Source organism: Oncorhynchus gorbuscha, linkage group LG25, assembly GCF_021184085.1.
Source record: "Oncorhynchus gorbuscha isolate QuinsamMale2020 ecotype Even-year linkage group LG25, OgorEven_v1.0, whole genome shotgun sequence".
Classification (NCBI taxonomy): domain Eukaryota; kingdom Metazoa; phylum Chordata; class Actinopteri; order Salmoniformes; family Salmonidae; genus Oncorhynchus; species Oncorhynchus gorbuscha.
Genome location: NC_060197.1, coordinates 15890074 through 15914037, shown reverse-complemented (window position 1 = coordinate 15914037; position 23964 = coordinate 15890074). Strand labels below are relative to the sequence as shown.

The 23964-nt window shown below is 45.1% G+C and overlaps 1 protein-coding gene across 1 annotated transcript; it reads right to left on the bottom strand.

Moving 5' to 3' along the window:
• Nucleotides 1-6: 6 nt before the first annotated feature.
• LOC124014235 (transmembrane protein 168-A-like) lies at nucleotides 7-20501 on the bottom strand. Its single transcript, XM_046329037.1, has 5 exons — nucleotides 20345-20501; nucleotides 18680-19981; nucleotides 8320-8462; nucleotides 3867-4141; nucleotides 7-2187 (listed from the first exon to the last, which is right to left on the bottom strand). The coding sequence occupies exons 2-5, from the start codon at nucleotides 19793-19795 to the stop codon at nucleotides 1640-1642; spliced, it is 2082 nt and encodes a 693-aa protein (XP_046184993.1). The 5' UTR covers nucleotides 19796-19981; nucleotides 20345-20501; the 3' UTR covers nucleotides 7-1639.
• Between the last annotated feature and the right edge of the window lie 3463 nt (nucleotides 20502-23964).

The following is a 23964-nucleotide window of genomic DNA, read 5'->3' as shown; positions in this document are numbered from 1 at the left end:
CAGGCTTTACATTTTATTTTTTTTTTTTACAAAAGGCAACGTTTTACATATTCACTTTATTATTCCAGCATAATCTGAGATAAGGCATCACATCGGTTCTTATCAGGACATCAAATACATAGCGAGACAAAAAGCTCAGCTTTCATTTCTATGTAGAATAATACAATTGGACATTTTTAGCATAAACATCACAGTGTATCATAAAGGCAGCATCGCAGCGAAAGAGCGAGAGAGAGCACCAAATGAAGCAGAAAGGTTGGCCAATATGGGTCACCATGGCCATCGCAACCAATGAGGGCACAGCGATTCAATGATAGGCTACATGTGGTGAGTCATTGTTTTAACGGTGGATTTGACTCCAAAACAACTCCAGCAAAGTGGCGCCAGGCAGGGAGCTGTGTACTGTACATCCCTGCAGCTATATGGATCCTGTCAGGCTGACCAATTGTCAACACTCCCTCCTCCTACTCACACTGATGCAGCACATTTATAAAATGAATGTTTTAAAAAAAACAAATCAATGAATTAACCACATTTGTGATGATCCATCTAATGGAACAGAATTGGGTGCTAAAATAAGGCTTTCGTCTCATCATTTTAAATAGTCAGTCAACAGAAACCAACACCAAATGCAAGGCAAGACACAACTCTTGAAAATTGTCCCAAAATCTTTGGCTAGACATTTTAATGGTAAAATCTGTATAGTATCAGTTTCAAAAGGGGAACTAAACATGACAAACAATTTACAAAAATCGTCCCAGAAAATAACACTTATGAAATAATTATATATTACACTATCAAAATAAAGCACAATGTCCCGAGAAAGTTCAATTCACAAAGTAACACAAGGCACATAGGGTGGATGTCGGTAAACCATAGATACACAGAATATTGTGGAGATTGTCTACTTGTACCATTTAGATACAAGGCCCACACTAGCATGGTTGAAGTCTATGGCAATAAGACTGATTGCGGTGATTGTCTATAGCTTTACCATAGAAAGCAGGCCTATTGTGGTGACTGTACTTTACTACATATTCTATTGGTGATTGTCTACACATAACTTACCATAGGTCAACACATTTACATTTTAGCCACTTAGCAGGCGCTCTTATCCAGACCAACTTACATGAGCAATTAGGGTTAAGTGCCTTGCTCAAGGCCACATCGACAAGATAGTTCAAATCCCCGAGCCGACTAGGTGAACAATCGACCTTCCGGTTACTGGCCCAACCCTCTTAACCGCTAGGCTACCTGCTGAAACTCCATTGTGGTCTCCTTGCCTGGCTACCCATCCACATTGCTCCGTCCAACTGATGTTTGTTCTCCACGATGAGTCTGGATTTGCCTCCCCCCCTGACGATTTCTAGAACGCGAACACAATCTGACCAATCTGATTGGCCCCAGAAACAGATGGGTTGGGCCAGAGCCGGACTACCCGATGACGTTATCAACTTCGATTCTCTGATTGGATCGTCTATAACAAATCTACCCAATCACTGATGAATTTGTTTTGAAGTCAACTTCTAGGATGACAGCTTCAGACTAAAGTAGGTAGCGATTGATAGAGCAGAGGAATTCAATTCAGGACGAGTGGTCAGGCAAGTGATCTCCCAGGCAGACAGGCAGCTCAGTCAGTCTATGAGTGGACCAGTTTGATGCCCTGTCCCGTGTCTAGTATATTGGGAGGGAACCAGCCCAGTTTGAGTCGCCTGAAGCACCTCAGACACACTCCACACAGCCAGAGGAGGTTGAGCCCACAGCACCAATTGGATAGGTGTACCAGAGGATAGGTAGCCTGGGGGAAGTGGGTCTTCCAGTGCTCGGCCACGTCGCTCCCTGTGGGAAGATGGAGCGTGTAGTCGCTCCAGTGTTTCGACACGCCGTAGGCCGCCGCCACCGCCCTGTCCTTCTCCGACCACTGGGTGGTGCTGTCCGGGTTGCAGTTGAACTCCACCCACTCCGAGGTGAAGTCCCCAAGGCGGGGGGCGACCCCGCCTTCGATGTCACCAGCGGGGGTGAGCCCAGCCCCTTGCACGGCCAAGTAGACTCCCTCCGTCCTGCGGACCTCCTTTACCCAGGGCATGGAGTTCTCTGTGTCCAGGACCAGGATGAGACGGGAGGTGAAGCCGCTGTTCTTCTCCTTCCACCACTCCAGCAGCTGCTCCAGACGCAGAGAGTCTCCTCCTGGTAGAGAGAGAAATAAAACATTGTTATAAACACAACCCTAGTCTTAGGCTGGGACAAACAAGGAACAACCATTTGCGAACAGCTGATATGTTCTAAATCAGAACATGCACAATGTAAACAAAAGGAACATGTGAATAGTCAAGTTATTGGTCCAATCCTCTCTATCGTTATTCTGTGTACCGTCGACAACTACACACCTGTATGGCCTATCCCTAGTCAAAGGCACCTACATCTTGAGTTATAGGGACTGCTCTCTGTTTGGGCACCCTTCCTCTGTGGCAGAAACGTGAGCGGAGTACGAGTGTGTATATGTGCACGTGAGTAGCCTGTGTGATTGAGTGTGAGTGCCAGAGACAACCCCCCACCCCCGCTCTTCCCAATCCGTTCTGTAAAGCTCCAACGCCAGACAGGGCCTGGGTTGTTTTCCACTCGGCCTCCACTGCTCAGACACTGTGACACGGGGTATGACACGCAGTATCCTTCATGAGAATTAATACGGCAGTGGGCTCCATGGCAGGAAGATTAAGAGGTGCCCGTAGACGGTGCCAAGATATTGCTTTACAGTTTGGGAGGTGCTCAGAAAGGGACTGGTTAGGAGGAGTGATACTGTGTGGTCGCGACACACTGATGCTTATAAAGTACAATTTGGGAGCAGTGGTTTCAGGGGAGCAGTGGTGTGATGTACTGTGGCCGCGTTGATGTTTTGACACATATTACTAGAAGACTTAGTTGGTCCGTAGTCGGATCTGTATCTTTAGGAAAACAATACATGCAACTTTTTTTTTTATTGACCCCGCATGTTAGGAGTTTAGTAGCTAGTTTGATAACAAAGGTTACTGTAATCATAGCTTAGAATGTACAGTATGATACAAATATATTCCTTCCTCAGTCCATTAAATAATAATTGGTTAATGGGTTAATAATAATACTAATTAACTACACTTATTACAGCAGACCTGCTCGATGAGCCACGACGACTGTCTGCATGTATTTGATTAAGGTAGGTGGTTAAGGTAGGTAGGTGGTTAAGGTAGGTGGTGAGCAAGTAATGGACATTAAAGACAAAAGGTAAAAGTGGTCTGGGTTCATGTTGAAAAGGAAAAGTTACGAGTGGGAGTACATTAATGGTCTAGTCATGTTTAATTGTCACTGAGCTTGTCTTGCACCATGCAGTGATAAAGCGTGGGCGTGTGTCGGCAGCCACTGAAGACAAACTTCAGTTATCACACCGGGAAAACGTTGGACTCTTCATTTCTACTAAGTCGCCATGGATGAATGAAAAGTACAGGCACACACTGTATCTGGCAGACTACTATATATTGTGTACTTGTTCTAACTACTGCTGTTGTTCTAGACATTTCTCAAAAACGAATGAAAAACTTTTAAATGTTTGTCAAAAACAAAAATATACTATTCTACACTCATCATCATGTTCTATTCAAACATTATAACCTTAATTTGATCCTGTATTTGTTTTTTTATTCATGTTTGATCTAGTCTGGAAATAAGTAGGTGTAAAATAAACACTGATAGACGATGAGAGACAGAGGCAGAGGCAAGAAGCTTGTCTGCTGGTTTCCAGCCAGCCAGCCAGCCAGCCAGCCAGCCAGCCAGCCAGCCAGCCAGCCAGCCAGCCAGCCAGCCAGCCAGCCTCTGTAAACTATGGTGACCCTCACCTGCCAGTGCCCAGGCCCCGGAGCGCTGCGTATGCCCGCTGTAGAACACCACGTATGTATCATGGCGGGGCCCGTCGGCCGTGCGAAGCTCCAGGAAGGCCTTGAGTTTAGCCTGCAGGGCCTCCAAAGTCACCCCGCTGGTGGAGTAGTCACAGCCAAACGTTTTGATCATGTGGTGGGAGAAGAGGTGCTGCACGCTGTTCAACATGCCCGTGGAGCGCACGTTCAGCTCCTGCACCTGGTCCGGAGGTAGGAGGGTGGGCTGGCCGTCTGGGCTGTGGAGGGAAAGGAGAGGGTGGGTGGGTGGAGGAAAGGAGAGAACGAGAATGAATATGAGGAGAGAATGGCAAGTGGAGACTGAGAGCGGAATTGAAGAGGAAGACGAGGAGAATGTAGAGAATGAAAAGGAATAGAGGTGAAAGAGAGGTGAAGGCACTGGCAGTACAGTAGAGATGTAATATGAGATAATATGAATATGTGTGTGTGTGTGAGTGAGGCTAAGATGAGCGAGAATAACGATGGAGATGAGTCCTGACCCAACAACAAGATTCGGAGGTTAAGACAGAGCCGCCTGTTTGATCCGGCACACCTCTTTCTCTCCATCCCACAGCACCAGGCACGAGGGCAGGAGTCAAGGCTGCCCCAGTCTCCGTCACTCAACATAGCCCCACTCACTCTTTATCTCTGTCCCTGTGCCTGGCATTACTCACGACTTTCTCCACTCAATCATAGAGACATCTACATAACTCCAAGCATCTCATCTTAAAGCAGAGTTATTATGATCATGAGAGAGACTTTGGGCTGGATAGATTGGAGAGAGTTCTGTTTAAATAATGAGTAGATTTTGACTGAGTAGTTGTATTGAGATGACTGGGGACAGTGGATAACGTGGCTGTTTGAGGCTGACGTGACAGATTTGTTTCACTTACCTGGCCTTATCTATACAAAGATGGGAACATATTAGTCTCCTGCTATCTCCTTCCCTCTGTCCTCCCTCTCTAAAAGCCTGTCTCTCGCTCTCTCTCCCCTGCACCCTCTCTCACTTTGTCCCTGTCTGACTTTCTCTCCTTTGTTCTCTGTCCCTCGCCGTTCCCTTCTTCTCCTCCTCATCTTCCCAAGGGGCCACTCACCATTGTAAAAACATGATCTGAACCCATCAAACAGTACATAATACACTGCTATATTCTCAACATTCTCTCTGGTCTCCCGCTGGGGCCTACATCCACAGCCCTGGCATACAGAGCAGATGTATGGGCCTACATCCACAGCCCTGGCATACAGAGCAGATGTATGGGCCTGCATCCGAATCACCACAGAGCTAGCTACTGCTAAGTGCTAGCTGCCTTAGCACAGAGATCAATCAAATCAATCGCATTTATTTATAAAGCCCTTTTTACATCATAGAGGCAGAGTCTGAAATGGCACCCTATTCCCTACATAGGGTTTTAGTCAAAAGTAGTGCACTATGGGTCCTAGTCAAAGGGATAGGGTGCCATTTTGGACAGAGAGTGGCCCTGCCTGGTCATAAACACATTTTCCATCCACAGCCACTTAGTATGCCAGGGAGAGAGCAGCCTAAGGGGGGAAACATTAGGGCCATGTTTATTGGGATATTTTTCCACTTGGTTTGTCCAGTGAGGGAATTGAAATTATGGTCTGTCCCTCTGGATGCTGTAAAGATAAGATTAAATTATTATTTTTTTTACTTGGGTGCAGGGAAGTAATGATTGTGGAGAACAATAAAGTGAATGTGTGTCTGTGCGTGTGAGGTCTTTGTACGAGTGTCAGAGTTTCCATTAGGAAAATATGGCGTCTTGACTTTTGATCGGCAGTACTTTAATTTAACAGACATTTGAGAAATTTACCGGACCCATATATGCATTGGGCGCATAACCTGATTAGGGCGTCCACCCACTGACAAAAATCACCTTTAGATTATTTGTCGTCACAGAACATGCAACTCGAGGACACAACAGCATCCTTCTTACCGAATTCCAATGCGCACTTTTAAGACAAGAATAACTGCCACATTCACTTTTCATCAGCCAACAAGACGAGTAACGAACAGCAAAATCACTAGCCTACATCAATGCAATATCCCCCATAGTCGAAAAGTTGACCTATTCTTATGGCCAAGTTTGTCGTTCAAAAAAGAAATAGCCTATTCCAAACAGACCCTGGGACAGTTATGGGATGATAGATTTACATTTACATTACATTTAAGTCATTTAGCAGACGCTCTTATCCAGAGCGACTTACAAATTGGTGCATTCACCTTATGACATCCAGTGGAACAACCACTTTACAATAGAGCATCTAAATATTTTAAGGGGGGGAGGGGGCACTGCGTTCATCCACCTCTGGCCTGCTCGCCTCCCTACCACTGAGGAAGTACAGTTCCCGCTCAGCTCAGTCAAAACTGTTCTGGCTGCTCTGGCTCCCCAATGGTGGAACAAACTCAAAATTCCCTCACGACGCCAGGACAGCGGAGTCAATCACCACCTTCCGGAGACACCTGAAACCCCACCTCTTTAAGGAATACCTAGGATAGGATAAGTAATCCCTCTCACCCCCCCCCTTAAGTTTTAGATGCACTATTGTAAAGTGACTGTTCCACTGGATGTCATAAGGTGAATGCACCAATTTGTAAGTCGCTCTGGATAAGAGCGTCTGCTAAATGACTTAAATGTAAATGTAAATGTAAATTTTAATCATGGCCATCAAAACAGTTTAATACGCAATTGCATTTAGAATTGGTACGCAATGATTGGGCTTATAAAAGCAAGTTTCACTCCAGCAGCAACAAATGAGCTGTTTGAGAAGCTGTAACAGCGGTTCTCGCGCTGTGTGTAGAGGTTGACCATGATTTTTCAACAATACCGATTATTGGAGGACCAAAACAAGCCGATACCGATTAATCTGACCATTTTTGTATATTTGTAATAATGACAATTTCAGCAATACTGAATGAACACTTTAATTTGTAACTTAATATAATACATAAATAACATCTACTTAGTCTCAAATAAATAATGAAACATGCTCAATTTGGTATAAATAATGCAAAAACACAAAGAAAGTAAAAGTGCAAAGTAAAAGTGTAAAAGTGCAAAAAAAGCTAACGTTTAAGTTCCTTGCTCATGTGACCGATGTGAAATGGCTAGCTAGTTAGCGGTGGTGCGCGCTAATAGTGTTTCGATCGGTGACGTCATTCGCTCTGAGACCTTGAAGTAGTGGTTCCCCTTGCTCTGCAAGGGCCGCGGCTTTTGTGGCGCGATGGGTAACGATGCTTCGTGAGTGACTGTGGTTGATGTGTGCAGAGGAGCCCAGGTTGGAGCCAGGAGAGGGACGGAAGCTATACTTTTACACTCAGAACATGAGAACACATGAAAGCTGGTGGTTCAATACTCCCAATTCTTCAATATTCCCAGTTAAGAAGTTTTAGGTTGTAGTTATTATAGGAATTATGACGCGTCGACTATTTCTCTCTGTACCATTTGTATTTCATATACCTTTGACTATTGGATGTTCAAATAGGCACTTTAGTATTGCCAGCCTAATCAGAATTTTACGTAATGTCATGTCATAATTACGTAAAATTCTGGCAAATTAGTTTGCAACGAGCCAGGCGGCCCAAACTGTTGCATATACCCTGACTCTGTGTGCAATGAATGCAAGAGAAGTGACACAATTTCCCTAGTTAATATTGCCTGCTAACATGAATTTATTTTAACTAAATATGCAGGTTCAAAAAAATATACTTCTGTGTAATGATTTTAAGAAAGGCATTGATGTTCATGGTTAGGTACATTCGTACAACGATTGTGTTTTTTTCGCGAATGCGCTTTTGTTAAATCATCCCTCGTTTGGTGAAGTAGGCTGATTCGATGACAAAATTAACAGGCACCGCATTGATTACATGCAAAGCAGGACAAGCTAGTTAACCTAGTGATATCATCAACCATGTGTAGTTAACTAGTGATTATGTGAAGATTGATTGCTTTTTATAAGATTAAGTTTAATGCTAGCTAGCAACTTACCTTGGCTCATTGCTGCACTCGCGTAACAGGTGGTCAGCCTGCCACGCAGTTTCCTCGTGGAATGCAATGTAATCGGCCATAATCAGCGTCCAAAAATACAGATTACCAATTGTTATAAAAACTTGAAGTCGACCTCTAGCTGTGTGACAAATTTTCCGCTCATATGCTCTGTATCTGTATGCTGTGAGCGTGTGATAAACATAACGACTAACGAAGATACATACGCAACAATTTAATTCCACAACATTTTGCACATTAACTTATAGACCGATAAGCATGTATTTGCAAATGTATTTGTTTTTGCCAAAAGCTGGCTATTACCGGCTAACGGAGACCCTGGTGTGTGTGTGTGTGTGAGTTCAGTGTACATGTGTCTACGTAGACTTTATATGTGCGTGTGTACAGTTAAATACCTGCTGTAGCTGGTAGGGACGACGAGAGCGTAGCCCACACATGTGCCCCCCAGGCAGCTGCCCAGCTCATGGAAGAGCCCGTGGGCCAGAGACTCCAGAGGGAGAACCACCAGGAACACACTCATGAACACACCATTTGAGGGCTGCAACACAAGAGAGCATTTCATTTTTTCTCCCCCAGATTTTTACAAATGTTTTGAAACAAGAGAATTGAGCTATTTAGATACAGACATAAAACAATTCCATCACAAGGCTTCAGCTCAAAACACCCTTCAAAGACACTCAAGTGAAGCTGTGGGAATGAGTGAGAATGAAGCTTTTTCAAAGATAGTCCAAGTGAATTCCAAGGCTACATTTATAGGCCTACCCAATGGACTCTGTTATACAAATTCACCAAGCTGTTAAAATTCAGTAAATAAACAAATTACACAGAAACAATAGGCATCTAAATTATTTTATGATGTTGCCATGACGATTTCCATGTAGCCTTGGGTTTCCTCAATTACACTTGTGTTACATTCACCTTTGCAATTAAAATCCTTATTAACTCTTTCCTCAATCTGACTTGTCCAATTAGCGAGACACCAGCAAGGTTACCACATCACTTCAGAGCTCCCTGCTTCATTATTAGCTCGTCAGTTTTGGATGGAGGCAGACCTCTTGTTAAATTCAGCTCCGACTGCCCAAGGCCTCACAGCTGGTCCATCATCATCTCCTCAGTCCTGATTTGACATAGCAACACGGAAGCTCTTATGCCATCCCAGCCTTCAAGCCCTTTTATTATAAAAATAAAAGGCTATAGCTAGGCCTACATGTTTGGTAACACGGACACCGAATTGTATATTTTACTATGTTGAGTGTGTGGGTGGGTAAGTATTATTGCTTAAAGAAATGCTACAGTACTTTGGTGACTAAGAAATATAAATGTACCCCACCCAAACCAAGCTCACTCCAACCGCCAGTATACAGTATCAGTTCTCTATGTTTGACAATTATTATGAAGCTTTTTCTCCCCATAAATTAGTGTGAGAGTACCAGGTTTTGTCCACAAGATGCTGCTGTTCCTGCTCATATTGCCATTGCCTTTTATACATTTTACAGGTCGCGTGTACTTATTAAAGGTAGTTTCTATCCCAATATCAAATAATTTGAGTAAAAATTAAGTACCTTGATTGATTTAAATTAAAATGGTCAAAAATAACAACGACAAAAAAGCTTCTTCGCAAACAGCAATTTCTCAAGCAAGAATTTTGCTCGGATTGTCTGGGAGTGGGCTGAGTAGGGAGGGGAAAATTGAAACTAGCTGAGAGATTTGGAACGGTTTCTTATTAGTCTATTTACTAATTTACCGTCTGATGTCAACAGTCAGGCCAAATCTCCATCCCACCAAAACAGGCAGAAATTTCAGGTGGCCTTTTCAAGTCAAACTTTATTTGTCACATGTGCCAAATACAACAGGTGTAGTCCTTACTGTGAAATACTTACTTTCAAGTCCTTAACCAACAGTGCAGTTCAAGAAAGAGTTAAGAAAATATTTACCAAATAAACTAAAGTAAAAAATTATTAAAAAGTAACAATAACGAGGCTGTATAAAAGGGGGGTACCAGTACCGAGTCAATGTGCAGGGGTACAGGTTAGTTGAGGTAATATGTACATGTTGGTAGGGTGGGAATGACTATGCATAGATAATAAACAGCGAGTAGCAGCTTGCCGTGCGGTAGCAGAGAAAACAGTCTAAGACAATTTTTGGGGCTTTCCTCTGACACCGCCTAGTATATAGGTCCTGGAGGGCAGGAAGCTTGGCCCCAGTGGTGTACTGGGCCGTACGCACTACCCTCACGCACTACCCTCTGTAGCGCCTTATGGTCAGATGCCGAGCAGCTGCCATGCCAGGCGGTGACGCAACTGGTAAGGATGCTCTTGATAGTGCGGCTGTATAACTTTTTGAGGATCTGGGGACCCATGTAAAATCCTTTCAGTCTTCTAGAGGGGGGAACGGTGTTGTCGTGCCCTCTTCACGACTGCCTTGGTGTGTTTGGACCACGACAATTCGTTGGTGATGTGAACACCATGGAACTTGAAACTCTCGACCCGCTCCACTACAGCCCCCTCGATGTTAAAGGGGGCCTGTTCAGCCCGCCATTTCCTATAGTCCACGATCAGCTCCTTTGTCTTGATCACATTGAGGGAGAGATTGTTGTCCTGACACCACACTGCCAGGTCTCATCGTTGTCGGTGATCAGGCCTACCTACCACTGTTGTGTCATCAGCAAACTTAATGATGGTGTTGGAGTCGTGTTTGGCCACGCAGTCGTGGGTGAACAGGGAGTACAGGAGGGGACTAAGCACACACCCCTGAGGGACCCCAGTGTTGAGGATCAGCGTGGCAGACCTGTTGTTGCCTACCCTTACCACCTGGGGGTGGTACGTCACGAAGTCCAGGATCCAGTTGCAGAGGGAGGTGTTTAGTCCCAGGGTCCTTAGCTTACTGATGAGCTTTGTGGGCACTATGGTGTTGAACACTGAGCTGTAGTCAATGACCAGCATTCCCATATAGGCGTTCCTTTTGTCCAAATGGGAAAGGGCAGTGTGGAGTGCGATAGAGATTGCGTCATCTTTGGAACTGTTGGGGCGGTATGCAAATTGGAGTGGGTTAGGGTATCCGGGATGATGATGTTGATGTGAGCCATGACCGACCTTTCAAAGCACTTCATGGCTACCGACATGAGTGCTATGGTGCGGTAATCACTTAGGCAGGTTACCTTTGCTTTCTTGGGCATGGGGACTATGGTGGTCTGCTTTCAACATGTAGGTTACAGACTCGGTCTGGGAGAGGTTGAAAAGGCATGCTTTGAATACATTCTTCTGGGCCAGCGGCTTTGTGAATGTTGACCTTGTCATGTTTTGTCATATATTGTCTTGTCCTTGTGCTTTCCCTTCTGTTCGTTTCCCCCTGCTGGTCTTATTAGGTTCTTTCCCTCTTTCTATCCCTCTCTCTCCCCCTCCCTCTCTCCCTCTCTCTCTCTCTCTATCGTTCCGTTCCTGCTCCCAGCTGTTCCTCATTCTCCTAACTACCTCATTTACTCTTTCACACCTGTCCCCTATTTTGCCCTCTGATTAGAGTCCCTATTTCTCCCTCTGTTTTCCGCTTCTGTCCTTGTCGGATCATTGTTTGATGTTCGCTGTTCTGTGTCCTTGTTCCGCCCTGTCGTGTTTTACCTTCTTCAGATGCTGCGTGTGAGCAGGTGTCAATGTCAGCTACGGCCGGTGCCTTCCCGAAGCGACCTGCAGTCTGTGGTCGCGTCTCCAGTCATTCCTCTCTACTGACGAGTGGATTTCAGTTTTCCTGTTTTTGCATTTACCTAGATAATATCCAGGATTATCGCTTTTGTTTAAAACTGGAATAAAGACTGTTTCCGTTAAGTCGCTTTTGGGTCCTCATTCACCTGCATAACAGAATGATCCGACCAAGAATGGACCCAGCGACTACGGATTCTCTCTACTCTACTGTCGAGTTCCAGGGAGCAATGCTCGGCAGACACGAGCAGGAATTGTCTGCTGCTCGTCATGCCGTTGAGACCCTGGCCGCTCAGGTTTCCGACCTCTCAGGACAGTTTCAGAGTCTTCGTCTCGTGCCACCAGCTACTTCCTGGTCTTCCGAGTCTCCGGAACCTAGGATTAATAACCCACCATGTTACTCTGGGCAGCCCACTGAGTGCCGCTCCTTTCTCACCCAGTGTGATATTGTGTTCTCTCTCCAGCCCAACACATACTCAAGAGAGAGAGCTCGGATCGCCTTCGTCATATCACTCCTTACTGGTCGGGCTCGGGAGTGGGGCACAGCTATCTGGGAGGCAAGGGCTGAGTGTACTAACGATTATCTGAACTTTAAAGAGGAGATGATACGGGTTTTTGATCGTTCTGTTTTTGGGAAAGAGGCTTCCTGGTCCCTGTCTTCCCTATGTCAAGGTAATCGATCCATAACGGATTACTCTATAGAGTTTCGCACTCTTGCTGCCTCCAGTAACTGGAACGAGCAGGCGTTGCTCGCTCGTTTTCTGGAGGGACTCCACGCTAAGGTTAAGGATGAGATTCTCTCCCGGGAGGTTCCATCCAGCGTGGATTCCTTGATTGAACTCGCTATTCGCATTGAACGACGGGTAGATCTTCGTCACCGAGCTCATAGAAGAGAGCTCGCGTTAACTATGTCCCCCCTCTCCCCGACACTACCATCTTTCCCCACTGACTCAGGTGTTGAGCCCATGCAGCTGGGGGGTATTCGCATCTCGACTAAGGAGAGGGAACGGAGAATCACCAACCGCCTCTGTCTCTATTGCGGTTCCGCTGGTCATTTTGTCGTTTCATGTCCAGTTAAAGGCCAGAGCTCATCAGTAAGCGGAGGGCGACTGATAAGCGCTACTACACTGTCCTCTCCGTCAAGTACCTGTACTACCTTGCCGGTCCATCTACGCTGGACCGGAAGCTTCCTGCAGTGCATTAATAGACTCTGGGGCGGAGGGCTGTTTTATGGACGAAGCCTGGGCTCGGGAACATGACATTCCTCTCAGACAGTTAGGGGAGCCCACGGTCATGTTCGCCTTGGATGGTAGTCCTCTCCCCAGTATATTATGTGAAACACTACCTTTAACCCTCACAGTATCTGGTAACCATAGTGAGACCATTTCTTTTTTGATTTTTTGTTCACCTTTTACACCTGTTGTTTTGGGTCATCCCTGGCTAGTGTGTCATAATCCTTCTTTTGATTGGTCTAGTAATTCTATCCTTTCCTGGAACGTTTCTTGTCATGTGAAATGTTTAATGTCTGCTATTCCTCCTGTTTCTTCTGCTCCCTCTTCACAGGAGGAACCTGGTGATTTGACAGGAGGGCCGGAGAAATATCATGATCTGCGCACGGTCTTCAGTCGGTCTAGAGCCACCTCCCTCCCTCCTCACCGGTCGTATGATTGTTGTACTGATCTCCTCAAGAAGCGTTTTGCATCCGCTCCTATCCTTGTTGCACCTGACGTCACTAAACAGTTCATTGTCGAGGTAGACGCGTCGGGGGTGGGCGTGGGAGCCATTCTGTCCCAGCGCTCCCATACTGACGATGGGGTCCACCCTTGCGCGTATTTTTCTCATCGCCTGTCGCCGTCGGAACGTAACTATGATGTGGCTAACCGCGAACTGCTCGCCATCCGTTTAGCCTTAGGCGAATGGCGACAGTGGTTGGAGGGGGCGACCGTTCCTTTTGTCGTTTGGACTGACCAAAAGAACCTTGAGTACATCCGTTCTGCCAAACGACTCAATGCGCGTCAAGCTCGTTGGGCGTTGTTTCTCGCTCGTTTCGAGTTCGTGATTTCTTATCGCCCGGGTACTAAGAACACCAAGCCTCATGCTTTATCCCGTCTCTTCAGTTCTTCTGTAGCGTCTACCGATCCCGAGGGGATTCTCCCTGAGGGGCGTGTTGTCGGGTTGAATGTCTGGGGAATTGAGAGACAGGTCAAGCAAGCACTCACTCACACTCCGTCGCCGCGCGCTTGTCCTAGTAACCTTCTTTTCGTTCCTGTCTCTACTCGTCTGGCTGTTCTTCAGTGGGCTCACTCTGCCAAGTTAGCTGGCCACCCCGGCGTTCGGGGTACGCTTGCTTCTATTCGCCAGCGGTTTTGGTGGCCTACTCAGGAGCGTGACACGCGCCGTTTCGTGGCTGCTTGTTCGGACTGCGCGCAGAATAAGTCCGGTAAATTTTTTTTCTGCTTCTGCTCCTGGTCTTGCTGGGTCTCAGTCTGTCCCCAGCCACCGCATCTCTCCTGCCCTTGCTGTGTCTCAGTCTGTCCCCTGCCACCGCATCTCTCCTGGTTCTGCTCCTGCACTTGCTGTGTCTCAGTCTGTCCACAGCCACCGCCTCTCTCCTGTTCCTGGTCTTAGCCTTGCTGTGTCTCAGTCTGTCCCTAGTTGTTACTCTCCTGGCCTGTTTGGTCCTGATTGCTCACACGCTTACAGTTCTCTACCCGTGTCTCATTTTTATACGAGTAATAGCCCTAGATTCCCTCTTCATCGTCTCCCGTTACGGTCCTGAGGAGAGGAGTTGGGTTCTTTCTCGGGACGTGCTGGACCGTTTGTTGATCTATGATTTCCTCCGTTGCCGCCAGGGTTCCTCCTCGAGTGCGCCAGGAGGCGCTCGGTGAGTGGGGGGGGTACTGTCATGTTTTGTCATATATTGTCTTGTCCTTGTGCTTTCCCTTCTGTTCGTTTCCCCCTGCTGGTCTTATTAGGTTCTTTCCCTCTTTCTATCCCTCTCTCTCCCCCTCCCTCTCTCCCTCTCTCTCTCCATCGTTCCGTTCCTGCTCCCAGCTGTTCCTCATTCTCCTAACTACCTCATTTACTCTTTCACACCTGTCCCCTATTTTGCCCTCTGATTAGTCCCTATTTCTCCCTCTGTTTTCCGCTTCTGTCCTTGTCGGATCATTGTTTGATGTTCGCTGTTCTGTGTCCTTGTTCCGCCCTGTCGTGTTTTACCTTCTTCAGATGCTGCGTGTGAGCAGGTGTCAATGTCAGCTACGGCCGGTGCCTTCCCGAAGCGACCTGCAGTCTGTGGTCGCGTCTCCAGTCATTCCTCTCTACTGACGAGTGGATTTCAGTTTTCCTGTTTTTGCATTTACCTAGATAATATCCAGGATTATCGCTTTTGTTTAAAACTGGAATAAAGACTCTGTTTCCGTTAAGTCGCTTTTGGGTCCTCATTCACCTGCATAACAGACCTGTTTAATAGGTCTTGCTCACGTCGGCTAGGGCGAGTATTATCACAGTCATCTGGAACTGCTGGTGCTCTCATGCATGCTTCAGTGTTGCTTGCCTCGAAGCGAGCATAAAAGGCATTTCGCTCGTCCGATCGGCTCGCGTCACTAGGCAGCTTGTGTCTGGGTTTTCCTTTGTAGCCTGTAATAGTTTTCAAGCCCTGCCACATTCGACAAGCATCAGAGCCGGTGTAGTAGGATTCAATCTTAATCCTGAAGTGAAGCTTTGTCTCTGATGGTTCGTCTGAGGGCACTAAAAAGGGCATTATCATTTTCACAATTTCGCAGTATTATTCCAACCTCATAGTGTGGAAATATATAAAACACAGGGGGACCCATTGCAACTTTAGGTAGAAAACCAACAGTTTTTGCTCATGATTCAAATAAATGGTGGGTCATAGCTTAAAGGGATATAGCGAGATTCTGACAATTTGTTTTCTACCTACCCAGACAAACTCATGGATAGCATGTTAATGTCTCTGCGTGCAGTATAAAGGATTTATTTTTTTTGCGAAGCCAATGATGATGCTACTTGCCTAGCATTATCGCAATAACTGGAAGTTAACAGGTACAGTAGTATAAGATGGCTGGAGATCTTATATGATGTGACAAATAGTTGCTACAGTGTAGCCTGTTATGCTAATAGCATATTACCGAGTAAAGCTAAATAATGTATGGCTCTTTATGTAAGGAGATAGGCATATTAAAGTGCTAATTAACTTGGTCATGGTTGAGAGCAGAAGCAGCTCTCCTTTCCAGCTTGGGACTGTCTTGTGAATGCATGCCAGGCCTCTAGCAAGCGTCAGTCTCTGGGGCTTATGACGTGACGCTTGATGTTTCAATGTTGATGATGCCACTCGTCTTGCTTTGTTACTAGGCTATGCAGCTATCATGGTCAGGTCTGTCTCTAATAAGATAATTAAAATCCTCTCAATGAGGAAAAACCCAAATAAATGAAAAGCTCAGATCAATCACTCAATCGATCAATCAGCTGATCAATAAACCAACTGATTTATCAATCCATCTTTTCATTCATTAGTTTAACATATTAGTTTAACATATACAGTGGCTTGCGAAAGTGTTCACACCCTTCACATTTTTCATATTTTGTTGCCTAACAATCTGGAATTAAAATAGATAGTTTGTGTCATTTGATTTAAACAACATTCCGACCACTTTGAAGTTGCAAAATATTTTTTATTGTGAAACAAACAAGAAATAAGACAGAAAAACAGAAAACTTGAGGGTGCATAACTATTCTACCCCCAAAGCCAATACTTTGTAGGGCCACCTTTTGCAGCAAATTACAGCTGCAAGTCTATTGGGGTATGTCTCTATAAGTTTGGGTATGTCTCTATAAGCTTGGCACATCTAGCCACTGGGATTTTTGACCATTCTTCAAGGCAAAACTGCTCCAGCTCCTTCAAGATGGATGGGGTCCGCTGGTGTACAGCAATCATTAAATAATGGATTTAATGGTGCTCTGTGGGATGTTTATAACCAAACCCTGATATGTACTTCTCCACAACTCTGTCCCTGACCTGTTTGGAAAGCTCCTTGGCCTTCATGGTGCCGCTTGCTTGGTGGTGCCCCTTGCTTAGTGGTGTTGCAGACTCTGAGGCCTTTCAGAAAAGGTGTATACAGTGAAGGAAAAAAGTATTTGATCCCCTGCTGATTTTGTACGTTTGCCCACTGACAAAGAAATAATCTGTCTATAATTTTAATGGTAGGTTTATTTGAACAGTGAGAGACAGAATAACAAAACAAAAAAACGCATGTCAAAATAGATTTGCATTTCAATGAGGGAAATAAGTATTTGACCCCCTCTCAATCAGAAAGATTTCTGGCTCCCAGGTGTCTTTTAAACAGGTAATATGCGAAAGTATTCACCCCCCTTAAAGGGAATGCTCCTAATCTCTGCTTGTTACCTGTATAAAAAAGACACCTGTCCTCAGAAGCAATCAATCAGATTCCAAACTCTCCACCATGGCCAAGATCAAGGAGCTCTCCAAGGATGTCAGGGACAAGATTGTAGACCTACACAAGGCTGGAATGGGCTACAAGACCATCGCCAAATGGCTTGGTGAGAATGTGACAACAGTTGGTGAGATTATTTGCAAATGGAAGAAACACAAAATAACTGTCAATCTCCCTCAGCCTGGGGCTACATGCAAGACCTCACCTCGTGGAGTTGCAATGATCATGAGAACGGTGAGGAATCAGCTCATAACTACACGGGATCATCTTGTCAATGATCTCAAGGCAGCTGGGATCATAGTCATCAAGAAAACATCCTGCAGCGCCCGCAAGGTCCCCCTGCTCAAGAAAACACATATACATGCCCATCTGAAGTTTGCCAATGAACATCTGAATGATTCAGAGGACAACTGGGTGAAAGTGTTGTGGTCAGATGAGACCAAAATGGAGCTCTTTGGCATCAACTCAACTCGCCGTGTTTGGGGGAGGAGGAATGCTGTCTATGACCCCAAGAACACCATCCCCACCGTCAAACATGGAGGTGGAAACATTATGCTTTGGAGGTATTTTTCTGCTAAGGGGACAGGACAACTTCACCGCATCAAAGGGACGATGGACAGGGCCATGTACCATCAAATCTTGGGTGAGAACCTCCTTCCCTCAGCCAGGGAATTGAAAATGGGTTGTGGATGGGTATTCCAGCATGACAATGACCCAAAACACACGGCGAAGGGAACAAAGGAGTGGCTCAAGAAGAAGCACATTAAGGTCCTGGAGTGGCCTATCCAGTCTCCAGACCTTAATCCCACAGAAAAACTGTGGAGGGAGCTGAAGGTTCGAGTTGCCAAAAGTCAGCCTAGAAACCTTAATGACTTGAAGAAGATCTGCAAAGAGGTGTGGGACAAAATCCCTCCTGAGATGTGTGCAAACCTGGTGGCCAACTACAAGAAACGTCTGACCACTGTGATTGCCAACAAGGGTTTTGCCACTAAGTCATGTTTTGTAGAGGGGTCAAATACTTATTTCCCTCATTAAAATGCAAATCAATTTATAACATTTTTGACATGCGTTTTTCTGGATTGTTTTGTTGTTATTCTGTCTCTCACTGTTTAAATAAACCTACCATTAAAATTAGACTGATAATTTCTTTGTCAGTGGCCAAACGTACAAAATCAGCAGGGGATCAAATACTTTTTTCCCTCACTGTGTATACTGAGATCATGTGACAGATCATGTGGCACTTAGATTGCACACAGGTGGACTTTAACTAATTATGTGACTTCTGAAGGTAATTGGTTGCACCATATCTTATTTAGGGGCTTTCTTAGCAAAGGGAGTGAATTCATATGCAAACATCACTTTTCTGTTTTTTATTTTTAAGAATTTTTTTGAAACAAGTTATTTTTTTCATTTCACTTCACCAATTTAGGCTATTTTGTGTATTTCCATGACATTAAATAAAAATCCATTTAAATTACAGGTCAGGTTGTAATGCAACAAAATATGAAAAACACCAAGGGGGATGAATACTTTTGCAAGGCACTGTATTACCCTGCCAATTCACCATTTACCACTATGTAGCATCTTACCTGCCAGGACACAGCTGCCAGTATGGCTGTGGACACCAGGCTGAAGAAGACCAGGCGTTCAGAGATCAGGCAGAAGTGTCTCATCCCCCGCGAGGCCATGACCCGGTCCAGGCTGCGTGTGTCTGACTGCTGGATCGAGCACGCCTTCTGACATTCACTCAGCTTGGTGTGGAAGCCCCATAGTGTGATCACCAGCACCACATGGCAGACTGTCCAAAACAGGCCAAACACACAGAATCCAGGGATCACCAGGTACCACAGTTCTAGATGGCTCATCTTTAGAGCGGCTAGGATGAAGAAGGCTATCTCCACAAGGCCTAGAGGGAGCAGGGAGAGTCGACGCCAGACACGTCCCCAGGAAAGCAGGGGCAGCCAGCGCTCGGTGGCCCCCAGGCTGCTGAAGTAGACGTCCAAGAGGGGGTCACATATCAGACGGCCCAGGTAGCAGCCCAGGGCGAAGGGATTGGTGGTTATCCCCACGGCCTTGAAGAACAGCAGAGAGGTGACCAGGGCAAAGCAGGCCAAGTTGGGCAGGGCTAGGAGGGATTTAACACGTAGGCTCACGATCAGAGCCCCCAGCGCCACCACTAGGGCAATGAGGGCAATAGATTTGTGCATCAGCATGGTGGTGCTGGCAATTCCAAAGCCCAGGAGTTCTAGGAGCTCCTCGGACAAGAGCAAGGTGGGTTTATAGTGAACGCAGCCCATTATCCTATCAGTTAAGGCCCACACCGTCCTCAAAGCCACACTAGCCAGCAGCAGGTAGTTAGTAGCCTGCTCCTTCACATTCTCCTCCAGCGAGGGACTATTGAGGAAGCACAGGAGGCCCAGAAGGAAGCCAAACCACAGGTGGAAGAGGCTGAGACTGGCTGACTCCATGGAGAAGTAGTAGTAAAGGATGCTGGCGATGCCCAGGACGAAGAGACCCAGGATGAAGATGACAAGGATCATGGGCTCGTCTGTCTGCTCCCAGCGCACATACAGGCCCAGGCATACCGCCACCATCAGGTTGAAACTGGACAGGTAACCAAGGCAACGCACTGACGACCACATGTCCACCTCCCTGCTGGGCTCGTGCCCAGGCCCACTCTCCTCCTCCGGCTCCAGGCGTGACATGGCTGTGTAGAGACAGTGGCTGAGGCAGTAACAGATCCTCCTGAACAGTCAACTGGGGGACTCATGATTCAATGATCAGATATAACACTGACAGTAGCAAGCTTGTGTAGGTTTTGTAGTGGACTGGGACACTTGAATTTAGGCAACATTATGGATGAGATCCAGATGAAATAGGCTATTCAGCCACTGTGAAAGGAGAACATATTTTGGGAATGTAAAAAATGTGTACATGAATTATCATAAACACAATAATCCTCCTAATTTAGCTGTCATATGTTGGCTGGATGACCAGCAAGTAAACAAACACGGACACTGTTGCTATTGACAGAAGATTAGAGACAGTTAGCTAGCTTGCTAGGTGCTGCTGTCAATAGCACAAGAATGCCACATAGCACAACAATGGCTACCTAGTTACGCGGCGTAAGGTTGAATAAGTGATGACATCTCCCACAATTCCAGAGACATCACAGTAAAACTACTTCAAATCATTAAAGATATTCACAAATAACTAGCGATGATAAAACGAAAGATTAATATTGAGTTGCTTACTCTTGTTTGTTGAAAAACTTTTTGCGTTTCCAGTTCGTGATGTTTCCGGACTCCAAACTACGGCAAGGCTGATGAGTCAAACATACCTGGGATTTTGCGTTTGCTGAGAAAACGAATGTCGTTTGACGTCAGGTTTTCCCTCTAAATAAATTATTATTCCCTTAGAGGTGACATCAATGAAAGATAACTATTTAAATTAACAGTCAGTGGCGGTTCTAGCTTGTACAGCTCCCTGGGCGAACCCCCGCTTCAGCCCCCCCCCCAAAAGAAGCACCATTCTGCACCAACTGTCATTTTTGTTCAGACATTTGGAACAACAATAAATAATCGTAACATTTAAAACTATATAAATACAAAAATATATTCAAAAATAAGTAACAAAGACAAATAGAAACAAATTGTAGTATATAAATACAAATAAAAATAGAATCTAATTATTACACTATTACACCATTGCTAACAAAAAACACAAAAAAAACTAAAATGCACGAATCCTATAACACACAAATAGAATAACACACTTATAAAGAAGATTATTACACTATTGCACTTCAAACAAGAATCGCAGAAACTAAATTGTACAACTGCCATCTAAACCCTGACCTTTCTTGCCTTCCTTAATGGAAAGTCATCAATTACATCATCATAATAATTTTCCCAGCAATTGCATGGTTAATACGGATGACAGCAAGGCCACTAAGGCTTTCCTGTGACAAGGTGGACCTCAGGTAGGATTTGATGAGCTTCAGCTTTGAAAAGCTCCTCTCTGCTTCAGCTACGATCACTGGAAGAATAAGACAAATTCTAATAGCATAAATTTCGATTGGTTTTATATTATTCTTAACAATTTCACACAAACCAGAAAAAAATGCAACAATATGTCTGTGAAACTATATATTCACAGTATTATGAATGAATTGTGGTTTATTTGGTAGCCTTTCGTAGTGCAACTGATTTTACTAATTGCATTAGTACTGTACAAAGTTAGAGGTGCGCTATTTGATAGATTCCCCCGCTCCCCCTACCTCAGGTTTTCAGTGGGGAGACCTGAGGTCAAACTACCACCGCCCCCCTCCCCATCTCGTACTTCTGAGTGGGAGAGCTTCCCAGACTGTAGCCTGCCTAGCTCACAAACTAGAATCAGGGCGCCCACTCCAACAAGTTTAATTGACCCACAGTCCCACAGGGTGAAATGATATCATTGACATAATGTGCATATGAGTAATAAAAAAATAATGTCTGGGTGACCCATAACAAGTTTTTGTTGTCCGGGCGCCCCTTACCGTCCCCCGGCAAGATGCCGCCCATGTCGCCTATACCTGAATCCGCCACTGTTAACAGTACTGATGTAAAATGTAAAAAAATAAATCAAGATAATTGAACAAATATGTCATTTTAATATTAATTGATCAGAAAAGACAACCACCTCGAGCATATATTTATCGCATCCACATCCATTGTGTGCCTCTATGGTCTGTGAACACATCATGTGAAGGTGGCATAGTGGTGCCAAGGGGCACATCTCAAATGACACCCTACTCAAGTAATTACTTTTCTACATACAGTAGCTCTGGTCAAATACTACACTATGTGGGAATAATCCAAGAGAGATTACACTGGTTAATTATGATACTTTTTGGAAAATTATTTTGTGGAGTAGTGTGGCTTTGTCTCAGCAAGGGCACTGTGGAGGCAGGGGCCTATTCATTTAGTATTTTTCTCTCTGCATTGTTGGGAAGGGCCCATAAGTAAGCATTTCACTGTTGTTTACAAAGCATGTGACAAATAAAATGTTCTGACTGACTAGGTATAATAATGCACATACAGATACAGTGGCAGTCCTTCCTCCCACACATCACTGTGAAGCCCACAGAGCCAAGAAACGTCTGAGCTAGAGACTGGAGACACAACACGTAACACGTGTGTATCAGGACCACATAAATGTTCTGTATGGTTTACATTAAATACATTTGGTCAAGGTGAATGATACATTTGGACATGAGGATTGCAATGTCAATAACATAAATTCAAATTCTATGGTTCACATATCTGTAAACGCCAAGCCCAACTGCAGGTTTAATGTGACTATCCTCTTCTTTTTTGCACCGAAAATCTCAACTTTGGGCTTTTAAGACCAAGATAAACCCATTGGCCTTTTGGATCATTTACAGCATTACAGAGGAGAAGCCTTTTAAAAGGTTTACTTAGGATTTTCTGCTGATACAACATGATAAACGTAAGGATGGGATGAACATCAAGGAGAAGGCTAATTCACTATCCTGAGGCTATAAAGCATCCAAAAAGTCTGTGTGTCTGTCTGTCTGTCTGTGTGTGTGTGTGTGTGTGTGTGTGTGTGTGTGTGTGTGTGTGTGTGTGTGTGTGTGTGTGTGTGTGTGTGTGTGTGTGTGTGTGTGTGTGTGTGTGTGTGTGTGTGTGTGTGTGTGTGTGTGTGTGTGTGTGTGTGTGTGTGTGTGTGTGTGTGTGTGTGTGTACGTGTGTGTGTACGTGTGTGTGTGTACGTGTGTGTGTACGTGTGTGTTTGTAATAGGTTGACAATCAACATCCACAGCTTATAAACAGCCTATTTATTGATGCACAGATAGGGTAGTATCTCAAAGTATCAGGAGGAGGGCAAAGTGAGGTTCTGCAGAGATAAGTGAATGTGTGTTTGTGCGTTTGTGTTTGTGTGTGTGCTGTACCCCAGGTACTGTAAAAGTGAAATGTTAATGTCAAAGTGAGTGTGTTTCTCTCTGCTGAGCTTATTGGCGAAGAGTAAGGCAGAGTGTCGCGTGGTGTACCGGAGGGCCTGAAGGGTACGGAAGTCTCACCCGTTTACACTCTGGGGAAATCGACTGATGATAGGAAGAAAGAACACTTGTGAGTGTTTCAGAGTGTATTAAGAGGTCATCACTTTTTATAAATACACCCAATTAGTCCACTTCAACCTTGCTCTTTTTTCCTCAATGAAATATCGAGGTCGTCGTGTATTAAATAGGCCACATATTTCATACAAGACCACGATAACTGTTACAACAGAATTCAAGTGACCATTTTGTAAATGAGTGCAGAGTTGCTTCATCCTTAATTGAATATTTGGTTGGAACGTAAGACTATTCTTGGTAAGCAGCACAGAAAAGCAGCTCAGCAGCACCTGGCCCAACACAGCAACAGTTCCCTGGTGTGCTGTTTCCACAAGGCAGAGAAGACTAGCTCACCCCGTGACTACTTATTTTCCGAAACCCAATCAGAGCTCATGAATGGTGCCGATGTTTTCATTACTCCCTGTAGGTGACAGCACTCAATGAATGAACTCCCACATAAAGAGAGTGCGAGAGAAGTAAGGGGAGAGTGGGAGGGAGAAAGGGGTGAAGGAGACTGAGGACAGAGAGAGAGGGGAGGAGAGAGGGAGAGGGGGAGAAAGGGACAGAGAGAGAGAGGGAAGGAGAGGGAAATGGGGAGAAACAGAGATAGAGAGTGAAAGATAAAGAAGGAGAAGGAGAGAAATAACTAGAATATATATAGAGAGAGAGAGAGGGAAAAAAGAGAGAGAAAGAGTGAGGTTCATCTGAATTATGCAGGGAGTCCGGGCCTCATCGCATGTTCGTCGTTCTTAGATGTGC